The sequence below is a fragment of the Heptranchias perlo genome, chromosome 9 (assembly GCF_035084215.1).
Source record: "Heptranchias perlo isolate sHepPer1 chromosome 9, sHepPer1.hap1, whole genome shotgun sequence".
In the NCBI taxonomy this organism is placed as follows: domain Eukaryota; kingdom Metazoa; phylum Chordata; class Chondrichthyes; order Hexanchiformes; family Hexanchidae; genus Heptranchias; species Heptranchias perlo.
In genome coordinates, this window is record NC_090333.1 from 29,894,702 (window position 1) to 29,920,064 (window position 25,363).

Here is a 25,363-nt window from a genome sequence, read left to right on the forward strand (position 1 = left end):
ATTTATACAAAATACTCTGTGTTGCAATCCTCTTAATGTTATATAAATATGTAACCTCTGATTCACCATAAGCAGTTCCATGGTATCATAGAATCATAGAATCATAGAAGTTACAACATGGAAACAGGCCCTTCGGCCCAACATGTCCATGTCGCCCAGTTTATACCACTAAGCTAGTCCCAATTGCCTGCACTTGGCCCATATCCCTCGATACCCATCTTCCCCATGTAACTGTCCAAATGCTTTTTAAAAGACAAAATTGTACCCGCCTCTACTACTGCCTCTGGCAGCTCGTTCCAGACACTCACCACCCTTTGAGTGAAAAAATTGCCCCTCTGGATCCTTTTGTATCTCTCCCCTCTCACCTTAAATCTGTGCCCCCTCGTTATAGACTCCCCTACCTTTGGGAAAAGATTTTGACTATCGACCTTATCTATGCCCCTCATTATTTTATAGACTTCTATAAGATCACCCCTTAACCTCCTACTCTCCAGGGAATAAAGTCCCAGTCTGTCTAACCTCTCCCTGTAAGTCAAACCATCAAGTCCCGGTAGCATCCTAGTAAATCTTTTCTGCACTCTTTCTAGTTTAATAATATCCTTTCTATAATAGGGTGACCAGAACTGTACACAGTATTCCAAGTGTGGCCTTACTAATGTCTTGTACAACTTCAACAAGACATCCCAACTCCTGCATTCAATGTTCTGACCAATGAAACCAAGCATGCTGAATGCCTTCTTCACCACCCTATCCACCTGTGACTCCACTTTCAAGGAGCTATGAATCTGTACTCCTAGATCTCTTTGTTCTATAACTCTCCCCAACGCCCTACCATTAACGGAGTAGGTCCTGGCCCGATTCGATCTACCAAAATGCATCACCTCACATTTATCTAAATTAAACTCCATCTGCCATTCATCGGCCCACTGGCCCAATTTATCAAGATCCCGTTGCAATCCTAGATAACCTTCTTCACTGTCCACAATGCCACCAATCTTGGTGTCATCTGCAAACTTACTAACCATGCCTCCTAAATTCTCATCCAAATCATTAATATAAATAACAAATAACAGCGGACCCAGCACCGATCCCTGAGGCACACCGCTGGACACAGGCATCCAGTTTGAAAAACAACCCTCGACAACCACCCTCTGTCTTCTGTCGTCAAGCCAATTTTGTATCCAATTGGCTACCTCACCTTGGATCCCATGAGATTTAACCTTATGTAACAACCTACCATGCGGTACCTTGTCAAATGCTTTGCTGAAGTCCATGTAGACCACGTCTACTGCACAGCCCTCATCTATCTTCTTGGTTACCCCTTCAAAAAACTCAATCAAATTCGTGAGACATGATTTTCCTCTCACAAAACCATGCTGACTGTTCCTAATTAGTCCCTGCCTCTCCAAATGCCTGTAGATTCTGTCCCTCAGAATACCCTCTAACAACTTACCCACTACAGATGTCAGGCTCACTGGTCTGTAGTTCCCAGGCTTTTCCCTGCCGCCCTTCTTAAACAAAGGCACAACATTTGCTACCCTCCAATCTTCAGGCACCTCACCTGTAGCGGTGGATGATTCAAATATCTCTGCTAGTATCTGTATTTTAAAAACAGTACTCCTGGATGCATTGATGTAACACTCCAGGTGATACGCTTTGTTACCAATGCAAAAAATCTTGGTGTTTCTGATCTGCTCTTTGAACCTCCAGCTTGAAGCTAACTTATTCTAATCTGTAAAGTTTCCTGATTAAAGCCTGGGCAACCTGAGCTATTTACTGAACAGTGCTCCTAGACCCAAGAACTTTCCTCTTTTTAGTGTTCCCAGATTCCGTATTACTCATTCCACCCTGTGCTGCCAGACAGACGCATCTCCCCAGCACTGACAGATGTTGAAATCTCCTCCACTGCAGCCTTATTGATGAACCTAGGACCCTCCTCTTCCCCCTCATCTGTGCTTCATAAATGACACTATCTCCGTACTAGTACCTCCTGCGATCCTTTGCTGCCAGTGCTGACAGACACCAGTACCTCCTCCCACTGTTCTATCTTTCCTAGGAACCCCCCACCCCAATACTGCTAGACTCCCACAATCACTTTCCATGCCCCATCATTAATGTTACCTAACCGTAGGTTCCCTTCTGTAGAATTGAACCTCAGAACCACCTCTCAATGTTACCAATACCCCACAATGCTGCCCCCGCATCAGTGAAAACTTGCATGTTTACCTTCAACTGTTGCATGTTACCTATCATATGTATCCTGGGATTTAAGAGAGATTTTAAAAAACCCAATGCTTACAGGTAAAGGAACATATAGTAAAGGCGACTCATTCGTGGTTTTCATGCAAAAAAAAATTGTGGAATTCAATCTCTAAAGCATTGGCAAAAATGCAGGTATATTGTGTAATAAAAATGGAAGTGGATTTGTTCAGTCATTGGAAATCAGTAGCCCTGCTGATGCAGTATGTACAAATGGCATAATATTACTATTATTAAAAAAAAACACATCCTTCGACTAACTGAACAATGCCCTTGGATCCAGGTTTCTACCTAGCATGCATCCACCACACACCAGATGTCACATTATGTTGAAGATGCAAAACACTCTCTTGATGAAGAAAACCAGTCATTGATCTGGAGACTGATATGTACAAGCAATTACAACTGCCCCCAATTGACCTTAGTGGTTTATAGGTAGCTATGATTACTTGAATTTACCCATTTAGACCTACTGCCTTAAAAGCACAGGCTAGATTTGCAGCTAAATAGTGCAGTTGTGCCCCAGATCAGAAGCTACCCATTGGCCATGCTTAGAGAAAAGAGACTGAGGATAGACATGATCCAAGCCTTCAAAATGCTGAGGCATTATTTAACTTGGACTATGAGTGCAAAATAGAGGATGCAGATTCAAAACTAAGGAAGAAAGAATGAATTTTCATTTAAATAGTATCTTTCATGACCACAGGATTTTCTGAAGTGCTACAGAGTCAATAAAGTACTTTTGAAGTGTAGTCAAAACTAAGTTTTAACAGCGTGGTAAGTATTAATGACTGCCAAACAACCTCTCTGGCACTAAAAATGAACTCTTAAAAACATGGAGTTTCATTACTTCCGATTTTAAATTTTTGCACATTTTATAAAAAATTAAAGTTTAAAATTTTCTTTTAAACTTTGTCTCTTCTATCTTAGTATTCTAATTTTACCCTCTCTTTTTTATTTTGCTTTCTCTATCTGATTTTAAAGTACATTTACTAGTCTTCTGATACTTCCTGGTTCTTAGTTTGCGTGGTTTGTGAATGAACTGCACTTCCTGGTTCTCACAGCGTGGCTTGCTTCAAACTGATTGGTGAAGGGGACAGAGTGATCCTTTCCTCCTCTCACAGTTCAGAGAAGCCTGGGATCGACCACTGTATTTCTTGCAGCTCTCAATTAAAGCAAGTTGGCACTCAGAAGCCCGCAAAAAGTTTGTGGGTGAGTTAATAAGTTAATTACTTACGAACAGCGGGGGATGTCCGTTCACTGCTCAGCCCAATTTCCGGTCTGATATAACTGTACCTTTTTTCTGGTGAGATTAGTTAGTTTCCAGCTGGGCAGGAGAGCAAGTTCTTGCTGGTCCACTGATTCCAGCCTGCGATATTTCTTTGACGTGAAGCTGTCAGATCAGCAGAAATCAGGAAGAGCAAGAACTTATTCAAATAGCTCCTCTTCAAATTGTACCATACAATCTTTTATGCATACCTCAGATGCCACCTGTAATGCAGCACTCCTTCAATACTGCACTGAAGAATTGGCCTAGATTATGTGCTCAATCTCTGGAGTGGGGATTGAACCCACATCCTGACTCAGAGGGGAGAGTGCTGCTACTGAGCCTAGGCTGACACCTGAAGCACCAAGCTAAAGATAAGAATGTTTTTCTCTGGAATAGTGTCTATAGCGAACAGACTCTCAGCAAAAGCAATTGATACTGATTCTGATGTAAGGTCATCGACCTGAAACATTAACTCTGCTTCTCACTCCACAGATGCTGCCTGACCTGCTGAGTATTAAGTATTTTCTGTTTTTATTTCAGATTTCCAGCATCTGCAGTATTTTACTTTTGCAATTGATACTGTGTTGATTAACTGTTTTAAAAGGAACAGGATAAATATCAGATTGGAAATGGAAGTGAAAGTCTAGGAATAAGTATGGACTGAGATCTATTACTTTATGGGCATGATGGTTCCCATTCTACTAGGTATCACTGGAGTGCAGCGGCCTGCTATCTAATAGTGGAGACGTTGGAATGGATAGATGCTGTGGTGCTTTGCTTGATTATCTTGGGCATCCAAAAGAACTTATTCTTAGAAGGCTAAATGGCTGGAGTGAAATCCATGATAGGATGGATTGCACATGCTCTAGGAGAAGAATGGACATGATCAGCCAAATTGCCGTTTCTCAAATGTTTTTTCTTATGTAAGGCGCAACTCAGGATATAGTTGTGTAGGTCGTCCTAGCCCACCTCGCTAAAATTATAAGTGCTTGTATTTGATTGTCAGCATGCTATTGGACCTTTGCTATTTGACCATTGTTCATCAGCTGTGAAACACTTCGACAATAGCAGTATTGGTTGATAGATCTTAAACGCTAGTGCCACGATCCCATAAGGAACGGGCTGCATTGGAAGAAATCAATTATATTCTGTAGAAGTAGCTTCTCTAGGAATGTTATGTCAATTAAAGAGGCGATGAGCACAATTTATATAGCTTTTGAGATGCATAGATAAGTGCTATCAAGTGGCACTTACTCGCCAATAACCTGCTCACCGATACTCAGTTTGGGTTCCGCCAGGACCACTCGGCTCCAGACCTCATTACAGCCTTGGTCCAAACATGGACAAAAGAGCTGAATTCCAGAGGTGAGGTGAGAGTGACTGCCCTTGACATCAAGGCAGCATTTGACCGCGTGTGGCACCAAGGAGCCCTAGTAAAATTGAAGTCAATGGGAATCAGGGGGAAAACTCTCCAGTGGCTGGAGTCATACCTAGCACACAGGAAGATGGTAGTGGTTGTTGGAGGCCATGCATCTCAGCCCCAGGGCATTGCTGCAGGAGTTCCTCAGGGCAGTGTCCTAGGCCCAACCATCTTCAGCTGCTTCATCAATGACCTTCCCTCCATCATAAGGTCAGAAATGGGGATGTTCGCTGATGACTGCACAGTGTTCAGTTCCATTCGCAACCCCTCAGATAATGAAGCAGTCCGAGTCTGCATGCAGCAAGACCTGGACAACATCCAGGCTTGGGCTCATAAGTGGCAAGTAACATTCGCGCCAGGTAAGTGCCAGGCAATGACCATCTCCAACAAGAGAGAGTCTAACCACCTCCCCTTGACATTCAACGGCATTACCATCGCCGAATCCCCCACCATCAACATCCTGGGGGTCACCATTGACCAGAAACTTAACTGGACCAGCCATATAAATACTGTGGCTACGAGAGCAGGTCAGAGGCTGGATATTCTGCGGCGAGTGACTCACCTCCTGACTCCCCAAAGCCTTTCCACCATCTACAAGGCACAAGTCAGGAGTGTGATGGAATACTCTCCACTTGCCTGGATGAGTGCAGCTCCAACAACACTCAAGAAGCTCGACACCATCCAAGATAAAGCAGCCCGCTTGATTGGCACCCCATCCACCACCCTAAACATTCACTCCCTTCACCACCGGCGCACTGTGGCTTCAGTGTGCACCATCCACAGGATGCACTGCAGCAACTCGCCAAGGCTTCTTCGACAGCACCTCCCAAACCCGCGACCTCTACCACCGAGAAGGACAAGGGCAGCAGGCGCATGGGAACAACACCACCTGCACGTTCCCCTCCAAGTCACACACCATCCCGACTTGGAAATATATCGCCGTTCCTTCATTGTCGCTGGGTCAAAATCCTGGAACTCCCTTCCTAACAGCACTGTGGGAGAACCGTCACCACACGGACTGCAGCGGTTCAAGAAGGCGGCTCACCACCACCTTCTCGAGGGCAATTAGGGATGGGCAATAAATGCCGGCCTTGCCAGCGACGCCCACATCCCGTGAACGAATAAAAAAAAAAGAAAAAAAAGAATATCTGCTATTCAATCAGAAATGTAGCTTATCCTCATAGCAGCTCCTCCCATGGTAAGTGTACAACATAGCATATGTCATGTCTCACTTATTTTCATTATCAGTCATTGTTTCATTTCAGTGGAAAAATATAGCTTGTTTTTGTGTGTCTCATTGTATAATAATTATACAACTATCTTCAAGTCAGTGGATGTTCAGTCCATCTGACTGTTTCCTATAAAAAGAAAGAAGAAAGAATGAACTTGCATTTCTATAGCACTTTTCATGACTTCAGGATGTCCCAAAGCACTTTACAGCCAATTGCTTTCAAAATGTAATCATTGTTGTAAAGTTGGAAACGTGGCAGCCAATTTGAAAATAACAAGCTCCCACAAACGGCAGTGTGATACATAACCAGATAATCTGTTTTAGTGATAGAATCATAGAAAATTTACGGCACAGAAAGAGGCGATTCAGCCCATCATGTCTGCGCTGGCTGAAAATGAGCCACCCAGCGCTTGGTACGTAGCCTTGTAGGTCACGGCACTTCAAGTGCATATCCAAGTACTTTTTTAATGTGATGAGGGTTTCTGCCTCTACCACCCTTTCAGGCAGTGAGTTCCAGACCCCCACCACCCTCTGGGTGAAAAAATTTTTCCTCAGCTCCCCTCTAATCCTTCTACCAATCACTTTAAATCTATGCCCCCTAGTTATTGACCTCTCTGCTAAGGGAAATAGGTTCTTCCTATTCACTCTATCTAGGCCCCTCATAGTTTTATACATCTCAATCAAATCTCCCCTCAGCCTCCTCTGTTCCAAAGAAAACAAACCCAGCCTATCCAATCTTTCCTCATAACTAAAATTCTCCAGTCCTGGCAACATCCTCGTAAATCTCCTCTGCACCCTCTCTAGTGTAATCTCATCTTTCCTGTAATGTGGTGACCAGAACTGTACACAGTACTCAAGCTGTGGCCTAATTAGTGTTTTATACGGGTCTAGCATAACTTCTGTGCTCTTGTATTTTGTGCCTTGGCTAATAAAGGAAAGTATCCTGTGTGCCGTCTTAACCACCTTAGCTACCTGTCCTGCTACCTTCAGGGATCTGTGGACCATGCACTCCAAGGTCCCTCGCTTCCTCGACACTTCTCAGTATCCTCCCATTCATTGTGTGTTCCATTGCCTTGTTTACCCTCCCCAAATGTATTACCTCACACTTCTCCGGATTGAATTTAATTTGCCATTTTTCTGCCCACCTGACCAGTCAATTGATATCTTCCTGCAGTCTACAGCTTTCCTCTTCACTATCAACCACACGGCCAATTTTTGTATCATCTGCAAACTTCTCAATCATGCCCCCTACATTTAAATCCAAATCATTAATATATACCACAAAAAGCAAGGCACCTATTACTGAGCCCTGCGGAACCCCACTGGAAAAACAGTCTTCCAGTCACAAAAACACCCGTCGACCATTACCCTTTGCTTCCTGCTACGGAGCCAATTTTGGATCCAACTAGCCACTTTCCCTTGGATCCCATGGGCTTGTACTTTTTTGACCAGTTTGCCATGTGGGACCTTGTCAAAAGCCTTGCTAAAATCCACGTAGACTACATCAAACACAATACCCTCATCGACCCTCCTTATTACCTGCTCAAAGATATCAATCAATTTAGTCAGACACGACCTTCCCTTAACAAATCCATGCTGACTGCCCTTGAGTAAACCGTGCCTTTCTAAATTATTGGAATCAATTCTGAATTGATTCCAATAATTTTCCCACCACAGAGGTTAAACAGACTGGCCTGTAATTATTCGGTCTATCCCTCGCTCCCTTTTTAAACAACGGCACAACGTTGGTAGTCCTCCAATCCTCTATATCCAGGGAGGATTGGAAAATGATGGTCAGAGCCTCTGTTATTTCCTCCTTTGCTTCTTTTAGCAGCCTGGGATACATTTCATCCAGGCCTGGTGATTTATCTACTTTCAAAGATGCTAATCCCCTTAATACTTGTTTTCCCACTATGTTTATACCATCTAATGTTTCAAACTCCTCCTCCTTAACTACAACATCTGCATCGTCCCTCTCTTTTGTGAAGACAGATGAAAAGTATTCATTAAGAACCATACCAACATCTCCGCCTCCACACATAGGTTACCTTTTTGGTCTCGAATCAGCCCTACTTCTTCCTTAGTTATCCTCTTGCTCTTAATGTATTTATAAAACATCTTTGGATTTTCCTTGAACATCGTTGGAGTCTCCTAGCAAGGCTGTTTTCTTAGTTTTTAAATATGTTTGACTCCAGCAACTTCCCTAGTCACAGGGGAAGCTCCATAATTTCAGATCATCTGGCACTCAGCACAAATGTCTGCTAGGACAGAAATATACAGGGGTAGATTTTCAGCTTGCTCCTGGGCGTCACACTGAAGTTGCAGATCGGCCACCACTACAAAACCTGCCCGGTTTTCACCTCCATTCATTTCAATGGAGATGAAAATTGGACGCTCTCTATAATTATCCAGAATGCCAGCTTTACCCCCAGATGGCAAGTTGAAAATCTACCTCATGATCTCAAGAAAGTAAATGAGGGTTAAATAAAAAAAATTAAGTGGGGTTAGCAGCCGAGAGAGAGCTCAGTCGAGGAAAAATAGAAAAGTTTTAAAACTAATAGTTTAATAATATAATAATATAACAAAGAGAAATAGGTGTAAGTTAAACAAGCGGTCTTCTAAATGGATGAGGAGAGAAATAAAAATGGAGAAATGGAAGAAAGACGATGCCTAGAGGGGAAGAATTTCAGAAAGAAGAGAATAGGTTAAAAACGTATTTGGATGCAAAAGGGGCACAGAGAAAACAATACAGCAAAGGATATCAAGCACAATAGTAAAATCTTTTGTCACTATCATAATAGTGAAAGAATGAGATATTTTAAACTCAAAAGTAGTGGAATAATTGAATACAAAGTAAAAATAGTAGAAATTTCCAGAAGTATTTCACTGGGGAGGAAATTACTGGTTCACTGCCCAATTATTGCAGTACTTTTAAATGGATCGGAGAGTGAAAGTAGACTCATTACTTTGAATGGCCAGCAAGACAAAAACAGTGAATTTGGAATAATCTACCAGGTAAGATTGTGGAGTCAAAGAATTCGAGGAATTCATGTACAGTTGGATGCTTGCATTGCTCCAGAGAAGAGAAAAAGTAGCAGTAATCTGGATATGGGCAGATTGAATATTTGTAGTGTGTAAATAGACTAGTATCACCCACATAACAACATCTGCTGAATATGGCATGAAGGACTACTTGAGATCTGGCGAGTGCTGAGGCAAAAGATGTGTTATGCCCGATCACATTTACCATTGGATGTCACATTGCCTTAATGAAAATTGAGTGCTGACAGGAAAACATCCAGTAAATTGCCTGAAATGTGTTCCCAAAATGGGAGTTTCAGCTTAAATGGAGTCAGGAGCCAGACAGAATTATGGAAGACTAAACTGCTAAGAGCCGTGAATGCCAGTGAGAACAAGGTATTTTCACGGAACACTGAGAAAGCTATCAGCACCACAGACTAGAGATAGCTGAGTAGGAGATAAACTCACAACTCCTAGCTGACAAACGAACATCAGTTCTTTGTTCCATTGGAGGCAGAAGTTAAGGGAGTGAATTACCACCTTGCAGGCCTGGGTTTTGAGGTTTGCTTGCAACTGGGAGGAAACTAAATAGCTGTTTGAGATGATTGACAACAAAAGAAGTGAACTGTTCTGACACGTGGCATGCAGATTAGTCATCGAGTGGAAAGGGGTTTTTCCTTTGAATTTAAGGTATACAAGAAGGTACAGCTCTCAGCAAATGTTCTCAAATTTTCTTTAAATTCATTATATTCTCTTTGTTTAGTTATAAGAACATTTTCTGTCTTCTCTAGTCTTCTTCTGTAATAATCTCATCTTCATTAAGCATTACATGGTGACCAATTTAAACACCATTCTTGTGAGCGAGTTACCCAGCCAGTCAATGATATTTGGCAAAACTGCAGCATGATCAAAATCTACTAAAGCTTCATTTTGGAGTCACACATTCAACCAATGAGTAACAAAGCCTTTTGCTCTCTATGTACCATTTTAATCAATCAAAAGGTGTGGCTATTGCCTACTAGCTTGTTCTGCAGGAAGACATTCCTTGTTCTGATGCATTTGCCTTTAAAACACGTGGGCAGAATTTCTTGGGAATCAATACATAATGTAATTACAGGAATAACAGCACTGCTCAGGGCATCCAAGTAAATGTTCCTCTTTAAAGTGAAGATAGAACCTCATTTGTTTCATCTTGTTCTACATTACGTGATCATTCCAACACTCAGGTAGCAGGTTTTGTCTCCCACAGCCAAATCATTTTCCCAGAGCTTTCTCACGAATTGTCACAGGCTAAACCCAAGTAAGATAGATATAAATCAAATAACAAAATAGTACAAATGGAGTAGTTGCAATATGCTGCCCTTTTTTCCCCTCTAATTTACCTGTCGTCTTTCCAGGTTTCACTTCCTGCACCATTAGAAACATCATTCCCCCACACATGACTCCAACCTCACGCCCAACTGTGCCACTTCTGGGAGTTCACTACTGGGAGATGCCATTGAGAGGGGAAGGTAGGCACCTCCCAAACCCGGGAACTCTACCACCTCGAAGGACAAGGTTAGCAGGCGCATGGGAACACCACCACCTGCACGTTCCCCTCCAAGTCACATATCATCCCGACTTGGAAGTATATCGTCGCTGGGTCAAAATCCTGGAACTCCCTACCTAACAGCACTGTGAGAGAACTTTCACCACACAGACTGCAGCGGTTCAAGGCGGTGGCTCACCACCACCTTCTCAAGGGCAATTAGGGATGGGCAATAAATGCTGGCCTTGCCAGCAATGCCCATATCCCATGAATGAATTAAAAAAAAATGTGTATTAAGATTTCTAACTTGAACAATGAACATAGGCCTAGAGAACATAAGTACAAAATTCACAAAACTTGAGCAAGGCTAGAGAGCAGAAAACATCCTCTCCTACCACCCCCAGCCCCTAACCCCCCACATACCCCGCCCCCCCACCTCACAGGATAGTGGATATGTGCAACAGACTCCCAGAGAAGGTAGCTGACTCGGGGTTAATTGACACCTTTAAAAGAGAACCGATCGATCTAACACCTGAGGCCACTAACCAGCTCTACTAGGGCCCAGAATCAACCTCCGCTGGCTCATGGTGAACTTTCTGCTCCTCCTCAGCCCTCAGCACAACCTCCACCAGCACCGTAGATGGTACTCTGCCCTTCAAATGGTTCCTGCATCCACCCCATCTCCACAACAAACTCTGAACCTGAACACTGGTTTGTGGGGCTCCAAGGTCACTCTTATGTCAACTCAAATTTTAGTTAGAAATAACTATATTTCTATTTCTGAACCACTCACATAAATAATAGTTTTTACAGGGCTGTCAAAATTTCCAAATAAAATGAATGTGGGAAAAGTACACCGGATTCTTGAAATTGTGGGCAGTGCAACACTGATGGATCAAGGTCATGGAGTACCTATAAAATGGTTCACCATTAGCAGACGGATGCCTGCTTTCCGAATAATGGACACCTACTGCATTGATAGCATCATTGCCCATGTCAATGGTAATGGCTGCACCCCACCCCCCCAAACTGCCTCACCCTCTAGGGCGAAGGGGATTGTAGAGTTTTTTAATTCATTCATGGGATGTGGGTGTCGCTGGCAAGACCAGCATTTATTGCCTATCTCTAATTGCCCTAATTGGTGGTGATTAGCCGCCTGCTTGAACAACTGAGTGGCTTGCTCGGCCATTTTAGAGGGCGATTAAGAATCAACCACATTGCTGTGGGTCTGGAGTTACATATAGGCCAGACCGGGTAAGGACGGCAGGTTTCTTTCCCTAAAGGACATTAGTGAACCAGATGGGTTTTTACGACAATCTGGTAGTTTCATGGCCACCATTACTGATACTAGTTTTTTTTAATTCCAGATTTTATTTAATTAATTGAATTTAAATTCCCCAGCTGCTGTGGCGGGATTTGAACTCATAACTCCGGAATATTAGTCCAGATCTCTGGTTTACTCGTCCTGTAATATAACCGCTATGCTACCATACCTTGTTATGCTCCAGTGACATCATGATTAGGAATATTGGTTCTGTGAACTGTACTTATTCATGGTGTCATTGGAGTGGATCTTCATGGCACCATATCAGAAGAAGGTTCCACACAAAATATTCAGTCTCAACCTGCCTTTGGCCAGCAGTTCTAATGCATGAAGTATAGCAAAAAGAAAGTAAGATAAATATATCTTTGTAACATTTAGAAATAATGGCGCAATTCAGTACTATAGACTTCACCTTTAAATCATAGCCTCCTCTTGATGAATGTAACAGCAATGGTTGCAGAACGGTTCTGAAGGAGCAATGGTCGTACAGTAATCCCCAAGGGGTTAAGAAGCTCATTTTCAAGTCTGACACCATCTAGATTTCCCATCTATAATATGTGCTCACTCATATCGGTCTGATGGCTGGTGTTAATGGATCTTCCACCTATTCTTCAAACATGTTTTATATCCCAATCGGAAAGTGATAGAGAGTGAGCTGCATGCTACAGTACACTGTGGGATATTAGGAAGGATTTTGTGTTCCTGGTATAAGAGCTGTTGGGATTGCATTGCAGAGGCCTGCGTGTGTGTTTTAATGGTGGGGAGCTGGGCCTGCCTGATACAGTGAGCCCAGGTCAAGAATATCATTTATAGAAGCTCCCTGCACCAATGGACTTGATGACGTTATCAGGCCCTAATCTGTATATTTAAAGCAGACACCCATCGGCTTCAGGTGAGTGCCTTTGCCGTCTGCTTAAGTTAAAATCACGATTGGCATGAAACAGGTGCGAAATCAACAGGCAATTCACTCGGGGCGTTTTAACTGCCCACCCGCTCGGTTTCTGTCGGGCAGCTAGGGTTAAAATCCCCCAATATTGGAGGGAACTTGTGACTCGCATTATAAGAAACATGGAGGCAGCAGGAAATACCAGTCAAAATGTTATAAAAATTTTGAAGGACGTGACCGCCCCCCCACCATCCCTCAATAATTCCAAAGAAGGATCCAGAGTTCCTCATAAAAAATTCAATTTTAAAAGGAACAGGCTTTAATGGGTTAAATGCCCTTTTCTTGTTCCACACCTTTTGTTCTGATCCTCAGTTGTGATATAGTTTCAGTTCTTAGCCACTTTGGTTTTATGTTTACAGTAATGAACCGATATGAGTATAGGCAAACTTGAAAATGAAAATGTAGTGTACATTTTCATTTTCAAGTTTGCCTATACTCATATCATGCACCAGACTGAAGTCCTGTCGACCTGTTCAGGTGGACGTGAAAGATCCCATGGCCCTATTCGAAAGCAGAGTTCTCCCAGTGTCCTGACCAACATTTATCCCTCAACCACCACCAAAACAAATCAACTGGTTATTTATCTCATTGGCTGTTCGTAGATCCTTGCTCTATGCAGATTGGCTGCTGTGTTTTAAGTGTCTAGTGTAATCATTGGCTCTGCAGCACTTTGGGACGTCCTGAGGACATGAAACGCATTGTATAAATATCATTTCTTTCTTCTTAAGTATGTTTTTTAAACTCAAATACACTTCAGAACACTCTCTGTCCCAAATCTCTTTTATTCAATTGGACACCAAGAGACACTACAAGGTATAAAAACAGGAAATGCAATGGGTGACTGTGCAAGAGCATTTTTATCATATTCATGAGGAAAGAACCTTAATAATTAACTCATTACTTTATCTCTAATAAATTGTGCTGTCTTTCATACTCTTGATACAAATGACACCGCGTTACCATAGCATCCTCCACTTATTTCTGTAGAGGTATACACATAAGAACATAAAAAATAGTAGGAGCAGTAGGCTGTTTGGCCCCTCGAGCCTGCTCCGCCATTCAGTAAGATCGTGGCTGACCTCCTACCTCAACTCCACTTTCCCGCCACATCGCCATATCCCCTGATTCATTGAGTGTCCAAATATCCATCGATCTCGATCTTGAATATACTCAGCGACTAAGCATCCACAGCCCTCTGGGTTAGAGAATTCCAAAGATTCACAACCCTCTGAGTGAAGAAATTTTCCCACTCCCGGGCCTAAATGGCCGACACCTTATCTTAAGACTATGACCCCTGGTTCTAGATTCTCCAGCCAGTGGAAACAACTTCCCAGCATCTATCATATCAAGCCCTCTAAAAGTTTTATACGTTTCAATGAGATCATCTCTCATTCTTCTAAACTCCAGAGAATATAAGCCCATTCTACTCTCTCTCTTCATCGGACAACCCTCTCATCCCAGGAATTAATCTAGTGAACCTTTGTTGCATCGCCTCTAAGGTAAGTATACCCTTCCTTAGATAAGGAGACTAAAACTCTACGCAGTACTGCAGGTGAGGTCTCACCAAAGCCCCGTACAATTGTAGTAAGACTTCCTATTCTTGTACTCCAACCCCCTTGCAATAAAGGCCAACATGCCATTTGCTTTCCAAATTGCCTGCTGTACCTGCATACTCACTTTTTGTGTTTCTTGTACGAGGACACCCAAGTCTTTCTGGACACCAACATTTAGTAGTTTCTCACCATTTAAAAAATATTCTGTTTTTCTATTCTTCCCCATCCCCCCCCCTCATTTCCATAATAACACTGGTCCTGCATCTATTGAAGGTACACATAAGAACATCAAAAATAGTAGGAGCAGTAGGCTGTTTGGCCCCTCGAGCCTGCTCCGCCTGGTTTGCCTATTTAGAAAAGCTCCTGGTTTGCCTATTTAGAAAAGCTCCTGTAATCTTGATAGTGCTTGAACGCTCATCATTCCTCAGGTACTGTGATGAGGAAAATCAACCCTCTTGTTTCTCCCATACATCATTAACATAAAACAGATTAATAACATACTTCAAAAAGTGATTGATATGGAATTACTGGGTTGTACCACATATTGATTAATTAGTAACACAAACATACGAAGCAATTTATCTGATTGAGATGTTAATTAGGTGATTTTTAAATTGATTTAACAGACCTTCGAATTTAACGTCTCCATCACGGGTTTCCCGGGGCTCGGGAATCTCACAGTGAAACGGAGGCAAGATTGAGCCGCAGTTCATCTGGGTATTTAAAGTTCTGATTACCCGGCGTGAATAAAAGCTCAGTGATTACAGCTGGTGTCTTAGTTCTCTCTGACAAACGCTTGGCAGAGTGTTCTTGTGTTCATGCAGCTTTGTCAGAACTTGAGGCTTTCAAACGGACGAGATCAGGATGGGGGCGCCATGGATGTATTTGATAGACATTGGACAAGGAAGACAGTCACCATCCACGGCAGCGATGTCATGCTCAGGTGGGATCTGCAGGTGCACAAGAGAGAGCTACCCAAAAGAGATCTGGAGAACAGCAGGGAGAAGAGCAGAGTAGAGAAGAGCAGAGAGGACAGCAACAGAGGGGCCAAGGTTGCAGGAGGCACTACCCACGTGAGAGGGTCTACAGACAGAGGCTCAGCTGCCTTGACTTATCTGAAGAGCAGTTTCTACGCAGGTTCAAATTGAGCCGGCAGATGGTTGCAGACATCTGCAGCCTCCTTCCAGAAGAGCTGCTCCCTGCTGGACCTGGTGGCCACGTGTTGCCCATCGCTATAAAAGACACATAGAAACATAGAAAATAGGAGCAGGAATAGGCCATTCAGCCCTTCGAGCCTGCTCCGCCATTCAATATGATCATGGCTGATTCTCTATCTCAATACCATATTCCCGTTCTCTCCCCATACCCCTTGATGCATTTTGTGTCTAGAAATCTATCTAGCTCCTTCTTAAATATATTCAGTGACTTGACCTCCACGGCCTTCTGTGGTAGAGAATTCCACAGTTCACCACCCTCTGAGTGAAGAAATTTCTCCTCATCTCAGTCCTAAACGTCCTACCCCGTATCCTGAGACGGTGACCCCTCGTTCTGGAACCCCTGCACCCAGTCTGACTAGCCCTGTCAGAATTTTTAATGTTTCAGTGAGACCCCCTCTCATTCTTCTAAACTCGAGTGAATACAGGCCGAGTCGACCCAATCTCCTCATATGACAGTCTTGCCATCCCAGGGATCAGTCTGGTGAACCTTCGCCGCACTCTCTCTACGGCAAGTACATCCTTTCTAAGGTAAAGAAACCAACACTGTACATAATACTCCAGGTGTGGTCTCACCAAGGCCCTGTATAACTGCAGTAAGGCATCCTTGCTCCTATACTCAAATCCTCTTGCAATGAAAGCCAACATACCATTTGCCTTTCTAACTGCTTGCTGCACCTGCATGTTTGCTTTCAGTGACTGGTGTACAAGGACACCCAGGTCCCTTTGTACATCAACGTTCCCCAATCTATCACCATTTAAATAATACTCTGCCTTTCTGTTTTTGTTCCAAAGTGGATAACTTCACATTTATCCACATTATGCCATGTAAGGGGGCCTACATTTGTCTTCACTAATCTTTTTCTTTTTACATACTTGTAGAAGCTTTTACAGTCCACTTTTATGTTCCTTGCAAGTTTACTCTCACACTCTATTTTTCCCCTCTTACTCAACCTCTTGGTCCTTTTTTGCTGAATTCTAAACTGCTCCCAATCCTCAGCCTTGCTACTTCTTCTTGCAACTTTATATGACTCTTCTTTGGATCTAATACTATCCTTAATTTATTTTGTTAGCCATGGTTAGGCGGCATTTCCTTTTGTGTTTTTGCGCCAGAAAGGAATGCATAATTGTTGCAATTCATGCATTCGTTCCTTAAATGTTAACCATTGCCTTTCCACCGTCATGCCTTTTAATGAAGCTTCCCAATCTATCATAGCCAACTCACTCCTCATACCACTGCCCTCAATTTATTTGCCTCTCGCTCCTTCCAGTGCACCACCGGAGACATCTCCATGGTGTCTCAGAGCGCTGTACATAAATGTATAATGCATGGTTTGTTTGCCTGGGCGTCCACTTATGTGAACTTCCTCCACGACAATAGCCAAAATTTAGTCAGGTTAGTCCAGCACGATTTGCCTTTAACAAATCTGTGCTGACTTTCATTTATTAGCCCATACTTTTCCAAGTGCCAAGGAAATCTTGTCCTAGATTATTCTCTCAAAGTTTCCCCACCACCGACATTAGGCTGACTGGCCTGTAATTGCTGGGTTTATCCCTCTCCCCTTTTTGAACAGGCGTGTAACATCTGCAATTCTCCAGTCCTCTGGCACAGCCCCCATATCTAAGGAGGATTGGAAGATTGTGGCCAGACCGTCTGCAGTTTCCACCCTTCCCTCACTAACCTGGGATGCATCCCATCTGGACCGGGTGTCTTTTCTGCTTTGAGTACTGACACCCTTTTAAGTACCTCTTTATCTATTTTTATCCAATCCAATATTGCTCCGATCTCCACCTTTATGCTATATTGGCAGCATCTTCTTCTCTAGTGAAGACTGATGTGAAGTATTCATGTAGTAACTCAGCCATACCCTCTGCCTCCATAAGATGGTCTTTTTTGTCCCTATTAGGCCCCACCCTTCCTTTGACTAACCCCTTTCTGTTTATATGTTTATAATAGACTTTTGGGTTCCCTTTTATGTTAGCCGCTAATCTATTCTCATACTCTCTCTTTGCACCTCTTATTTCCTAGTTTAGATTTCTGTACTTTCTGCATTTAGCCTGGTTCTCTATTGTATTATGAACCTTGCATTCATCATAAGCTTCCTTTTGTTTCATTTTAACCTCTATATCTTTAGTCATCCAGGGAGCTCTAGATTTGGATGCCCTTCCTTTCCCCCTCATAGGAATGTGTCTGCTCTGTACCCAAACCATCGCCTGCTTAAAGGCCTCCCATTTTTCAATTACTATTTTGTCTACCAATTTTTGATTTCAATTAACCTGGGCAAGATCCCTTTTTAACTCACTGAAATTAGCCCTCCACCAGTTAAGTATTTTCATATTTGATTGTTCCTTCTTCTTTCCCATTACTATTCTAAACCTGATAATATTATAATCACTGCTCCCCAAATGCCCCCTCCCCCCCCCCCCCCCCCCCCCCCCACCCCTGAAACATACTCCACTTGCCTCATTTAATTCCCCAGAACTAGACCGAGCACTGCTTCCTTCCTCATTGGGCTGGAAGCACACTGATCAAGAAAGTTCTCTTGTGCACATATCAGGAATTCCTCCCCCTCTTTGCCCTTTATACTGTTACTATCCCAGTCTATATTGGGATAATTGAAGTCCTCCGTTATCACTGCTCTATAGTTCTTACATCTGGTCTATGCCACATTCCCTGGCCGCTATCATGATGCTTTTATACTGTGGCAGTTCAAAATTCCAGACCTCTTCCAAACAGGAAACAGACTTAAGGGCTGGCTCATTGGAGATAAGGGATACCCCCCTTCAAACTTGGCTCGTGACACCTGTGAGGAACCCCATCAGTGAGGTGCAAGACCACCAGTTATGGCATTGAGGAAGCCATCAGCATGTTGAAGACGCGGTTCAGTTGCCTGGACAGGTCTGGAGGTGCCCTTCAGTACTCGCTAGCGGGAGTGTCAAGAATCATGGTGGTGTGCTGCATCCTGCACAACATAGCGCAGCAGAGAGGATTGGAGGTGGAGGTCGACCAAGGTGCTCATCAATCATCTTCTGATAACGAGAACATTGAAGAAGAGGAGGAGGAGAAGGACGATGAGCAATATGAAGGTGGGGCACCCATCGCCAGAACAGCCGTGTACGTTGCTGCCCAGGATGCCCTCATATCTCAAAAGTTCACTTGGTCAGAGTAGGAAAAGGGAAACATTGAAATACTTTGGCCCACTCCCCTCACCACCACCACTCCCTTGCATAAAACAGCCCTTCAACCAAGCATACACCCATTATGCATCCACCCAGTGGGTACTGTCATGTATTGACATTCATCATGAAGCAAATGAAAGGATGTGTTGGCACTCTGGATGCAATGATGGGCAAGATGTGGTGCTAATCAATAAATTTTAATTGCCAATATTAAAAAAAAAGGAAACATGACATTTCTTTAAACACCCATGTACATACCATTGGTGAATTACAATTACTTGAACTTATGCTTCCTACCGCTTATACGTGGTGCATCCCCTGTGGCTTCACCAGAGGCAGGCTGCTTAGATCCCTGCTCTGACTGCTGAAATGCTTTTGGCCTATGACCACTGGATTTTGTAGCCTGCGAGGGTCCTGCCAAAGACTGCTCCACCTGCTTTGTGCAGGCGCAGAATCATCCATCGGGAGATGAGGCAGCACTTAAGCTGACACTTAAAAGCATCCACTGCTTCCTATGATTTCACCTTAAAAAGTATTTAAACAGTGACTGAGCCCTACTGTGTCACCAGTTATTGGCTGCTCTTGCTCAGTTTGTTTTGTTAAACGCTTGGCTAAGACATTAACCTGGGCTCAGGTGGGTGTAAAGGATCTCATAGCACTATTTTAAGAAGAGCAGGGAATTTCTGCCAGTGTCTTGGCCAAGATTTATCCCTCAATTGATACCACCAAAAACAGATTAACAGGTCATTAGTCATTACTTTTGTGGGTTCATGCTGAGCATAAATAAGATAACATGTTTGCCTACAAAACATGTGGCTGCACTTCAAAAGCAATTCATTAGCTGTGAAGGGCTTTGGAATGCCCTGAGGACATGAAAGGTATATAAATGCAAGTTTATTCTTTCTTTTCCTCTCTCTCTTTCACTATCTCTCTTTAAACTAGGTGTGTACTATCAAGTTTCATGATGTAAATGATTTTGTCTAAAGTAGAGGCATGGAATAAGTAAAATGGATGATTGTAGCATGAAAAGATTGAATTGAATCAAATATATGTTTTATCAACAGAATTTAGTAATTTGTGTTAGATATTAGTAAAATTAAAAAGGTTACTACATTATTTTATTGTTTTAATAAAGTTAGGTTACAGCATGTCCCGTGCCTACAATGCAACAGCCCTGGTCTGCCAAATACAAAGTCAGCTTTGCAATCTGGCTTCCATCGTCATTCCCAGTCTTCTTTTCCCCAGTCTCACCTAGCTTGACTGAGGGAGGGGAACTGATCATGATGGGGACTGTTTTCCTTTCTTGAGTAGGAGGGTAATGTAGATATAGGGAGCTAAATGGATGGACATTGCAGATTGCAGGCTTTGTTCCGATGATGATCTTGATTGTCACCACACATTAAAGTAAAATATGTTTCCCTCTGCTCAAAAAAAAACATTTTGATTTGCTTTCAACATCCGTTTAAATGTTCTGAATTTTAATATAGTCCTGGTGGTGATACTGTCTCGTCTCTTCTCTTCTCCGCCCCCCCCCCAATGTTGCTGTTGTTAAAATATTTGAAAGGTTTAATGAGAGCAATCTTTTCATTTCACAGGTAGTACTTGGAACGTGACAGAAGCTCTGGAAGACAAGCTAATGTGCTGCTCCACTGACTTGCTGTGTACAGAAAATGTCCAGACTGATGTTAGGGAAGACTTTGGAAAGAATATGCAAAGCGGTACTCTTGCTGTGTCTAGTGCACTTTCTTATAATGACGATCTTCTACTTGGACGTCTACACCCAAAGGTTCGACATATTCAGCCGCTTTAACAATAGGAATTACTCCAAGATGCATCAGTACTTTAACATCTCAAAGCCCAATGGGACCTCACTGACTTTCCTGGGGGGCAAAGATCATTTTGTGTCCAGCAGGAAGTTGGAAAGTAACCTTACAGCCACTAAGAAGCCTTTACCGATGTGCCCTGATGTCCCACAGGGGTTAGGTAGGATGCTAAATTAAACTTTTTTTTAAGTAAGCAAAAAAGTTTTTTATCGGTTGATCTGTTAAAATGCAATGTGATTAAAGTTTTAAAGGAGCTATATTCCTGAATTAGTGTAGTCACTCGTAGTGTTGCTAATGCTGTGATTCTGTGCCAACAATCTGTTGTCCATTTTTTATAACATTATTGGTTCAAACTGTACCTTTCTCAGGGCAACCTTTTGAACAGAGATGGAGCTGAACAGACTGCAGCTTCCCATTCCTTAATTTGGTTTCTCAGCTTGTTAACAGGATACATCCATCATTGCAGTTGAGCTGCCGGAAGGCACGGATAAGCTGGGTTCCAGATGTATTTCAACAGCAAAAATTGGTCAAAAGTATATTTATTAAAAAAAAATCTGAAGGGTTGAAGATATTCTTTAAAACCAGTTAAATAGCAGAAATTATTTAAAGGATGCTTCAACCAAACATCAAAATTTAGTCACAGGCCAGTAAATAGGAGTTTTGATTACTAAATGTCAAATGCTAGTAACCAGAATGACTCCCAAATGTATTTGTACCATAGGGAGATCCTTGCTGTAGCAATATCTACTGTTAAATTAACAATGTTGGATTGAAAGCTACCATTTAAAGAAAAACCATCACAGCCGTTGGAATCAAGAGCACCACATTTGTTCATGGGTGATCATGGTGATAATATGAACAATGCTGTGATTCTGCATGTGGAGTTGTTGTGTAGACTATCAAATATAATGTGCAGGTGAGCAGTGTAAATAATCGCCAATTGAAGTGATGTCTAGAAAGTACTTTCTTTGTAAAAGATGGTGTTATCAGGGTAATATGTCTGGTGTGACATCTTTACCTCATTTATAATCTGAGGAGGGTGTAATCAACAATGTGCTGATGCCAAGCTGATGATTCCCTCCCCTCCTAGACAGTTTTTTTTAAAAAAGCTAAAATTTAAGGTTACAAAATGTAAAAATTGTATTCTAAATGTTTGTACTTCAGCAGACACAACTGTTGCAGTGTACATTTGCTACACAACATTGTAGCAGCAAAGTTTTTGGAACAGGCCATTCCCGGACTCGGCCTACCTGAAAACTCCCATACTTTTTAAATCAGCACTTGTGCTTTGACCACAGTGACCTTCTGTTTACATCTAACTGAAGCTGCTTGCAACAAAATCAGTGCAGCTCCTCAGATTTTTATACTGGGGTGACTCGAAAGAGCTGCTCCTTTACATCTCTACTGTAATAGACTGGGGGTATTTTTCTCTCTTTATATAAACAATCTTAATGCAGCGGTTGTTGGAAACCTATTCTAGTATTCTTGCGATTCAACCAAGGGTTTTTAAAAAAAATATTTGAAGGTGAGATCTCAAATTCTAGAGGGTGGTAGGGGGTTAAAATGCAAAAAGTGAGAATAGCCTTTTTGTTCCTATGACATGCAGTAAAACCATAATGGTCCAGATTTTCCTTTATAGTGGCACAGCTACAGTGCAGGGACCATTGAATGACGCAAAAGAAAGAGGAAATTATAGAGTAAGCGAGTTACTCCATTAATTATGCCACACTCTTTTCCTGGGACCTTTGTGCCACTCCACTGTTACCCTCGCTGAAAACAGTTTCATTTTCATAGCTCCACCCCCATTAAAATCAATGGCAATCGCGATTTTTCTGGATTAGTGACAGTTTTCACGCCGCTGCCACTTTATACTTAAAAATAATGATGCTGGTGGCCTGGCAGCAATGTGATTTATTGGCCCAAGATCGGTTTCCTTTGTCTCAACTTGGTAGAACTAAAATATATTTGTCAATATCCTCACATGAATTCCAAGAGTACATTGACCTGTTAATTCTAACTGAGCAAAAGCAAGCAACATCTGGCTTTCATTAACACATTGTGTTAGATGAAAGTCAAAGAACAAGCTCTAATCCACTTCTACTGCCTCCCAAAGATACACAAAGCCAACACACCTGGACGTCCTATCGTATCAGGCAACGGAACCCTGTGTGAGAACCTCTCTGGATACGTCGAGGGCATCCTGAAACCCATCGTACAGGGAACCCCCAGCTTTTGTCGCGACACTACAGACTTCCTACAAAAACTCAGTAACCACGGACCAGTTGAACCAGGAACACTTCTCACCACGATGGACGTCTCGGCACTCTACACCAGTATCCCCCACGATGACGGCATCGCTGCAACAGCCTCAGTACTCAACACCAACAACAGCCAATCTCCAGACGCCATCCTACAACTCATCCGCTTCATCCTGGATCACAATGTCTTCACCTTCGATAACCAGTTCTTTACCCAAACACACGGAACAGCCATGGGGACCAAATTCGCACCCCAATACGCCAACATTTTCATGCACAAGTTCGAGCAGGACTTCTTCACTGCACAGGACCTCCAACCAACGCTATACACCAGATACATTGACGACATTTTCTTTCTATGGACCCACGGCGAAGAATCACTAAAGAGACTACACGATAACATCAACAAATTCCATCCCACCATCAAGCTCACCATGGACTACTCCTCAGAATCGGTTTCTTTCTTGGACACACGAATCTCCATCAAAGACGGGCACCTCAGCACCTCACTCTACCGCAAGCCCACGGACAACCTCATGATGCTCCACTTTTCCAGCTTCCACCCGAACCACGTCAAAGAGGCCGTCCCCTATGGACAGGCCCTGCGAATACACAGGATCTGCTCAGACGAGGAGGAACGCGATGGACACCTACAGACGCTGAAAGACCTCCTCAGGAGACGAATACGGGACGCAACCAACAGAGTACCCTTCGTCGTCTAGTACTTCCCCGGAGCGGAGAAACTACGCCATGTTCTCCGCAGCCTTCAACATGTCATTGATGACGACGAACACCTCGCTAAGGCCATCCCCACACCTCCACTACTCGCCTTCAAGCAGCCACCCAACCTCAAACAGACCATCGTTCGCAGCAAATTACCCAGCTTTCAGGAGAACAACGTCCACGACACCACACAACCCTGCCACGGTAACCTCTGCAAGACATGCCAGATCATCGACACAGATACCAACATCACACGAGAGGACACCACCCACCAGGTACATGGTTCATACTCCTGTGACTCAGCCAACATTGTCTACCTCATACGTTGCAGGAAAGGATGCCCCGGAGCATGGTACATTGGCGAGACCATGCAGACACTGCGACAACGGATGAACGGACACCGCGCAACAATCGCCAGACAGGAGGGTTCCCTCCCAGTCGGGGAGAACTTCAGCAGTCAAGGACATTCAGCTACCGATCTTCGGGTAAGCGTTCTCCAAGGCGGCCTTCGAGACACACGACAACGCAAAATCGTCGAGCAGAAATTGATAGCCAAGTTCTGCACCCATGAGGACGGCCTCAACCGGGATCTTGGGTTCATGTCACGCTACATGTAACCCCACCAGCGAATAAAGGTTATCTGTTTTTAACACAACGGGTCATTTTCTGTCTTTCTCTTCCTTTCGGATGTTTCTCCCTCTCTCTCTCTTTTGTGTTCTGGCTGTTTGTATATTCGGTGGTCCTGTAGGTAACACCTCTCTGTCTGAACACTTTGATTGCCTTGACAACGGGCAGTTGGAAAGATTATCTGTAATCACCAGGTATTGTTCTCTGAATATAAATGCGAAACGTTCAAGGATTTCCACATTCACCTGACGAAGGAGAAAGCCTCCGAAAGCTTGTGATTTTCAAATAAAATTGTTGGACTATAACCTGGTGTTGTAAGATTCTTTACACTTAAAAGTAGAAAGAATGATGCCATGGTTAAGTGAGGAATGGGAAGATTACTGGGCTAAAGATGAAAGGAAGAAATGAAATCATTGCAGGAGTTGGAAACACAATGGGCTGGCTCACACGCTGATGCTTTAAATTGAGAGCTGTGATAGCTACCAGTTAAAAATCATATGAAACGGTAAATTTCTGATGAATTGCTTGCAATGTTTGGTTATGATGTGGAGATGCCGGTGATGGACTGGGATGGACAAATGTAAGCAATCTTACAACACCAGGTTATAGTCCAACAGTTTTATTTGAAAATCACAAGCTTTCAGAGCTTACCTCCTTCGTCAGGTGAGTGAGTGAAGGGTTCTAAAATCGCATAGCATATATTAGGGTGGGAGACGGTCACAGCAATCAAAGGTGTTGGTGGTGTTCAGACAAGTTAGCCACGGAAAACATTACATCCCAGTATACTGAATACACAATAGGTCAGATTACACAGACAAAGAGAGAAAGAGACCCGAAAGGCAGAGAGAGAGAGAGAGAGAGAGAGAGAGAGAGTGTCCAGTTGTATTAAAAACAGATAATATTTTTTTTCCGCTGGTGGGGGTTACGTATAGCGTGACATGAACCCAAGATCCCGGTTGAGGCCGTCCTCATGGGTGCAGAACTTG

At 43.1% G+C, this 25,363-nt stretch overlaps 1 protein-coding gene across 4 annotated transcripts in view; it reads left to right on the forward strand.

The window, feature by feature from the left end:
• The window catches only part of b4galt2 (UDP-Gal:betaGlcNAc beta 1,4- galactosyltransferase, polypeptide 2), a 342,550-nt gene that overhangs the window by 36,067 nt on the left and 281,120 nt on the right, over positions 1-25,363 (forward strand). For all 4 annotated transcript variants that reach the window (XM_067990105.1, XM_067990101.1, XM_067990102.1 and 1 more), the window contains exon 2: positions 20,542-20,929. In XM_067990105.1, the coding sequence (XP_067846206.1) occupies positions 20,617-20,929 (313 nt within the window). In that variant the 5' untranslated portion in view covers positions 20,542-20,616. The remainder of the gene's footprint in view (positions 1-20,541; positions 20,930-25,363) is intronic.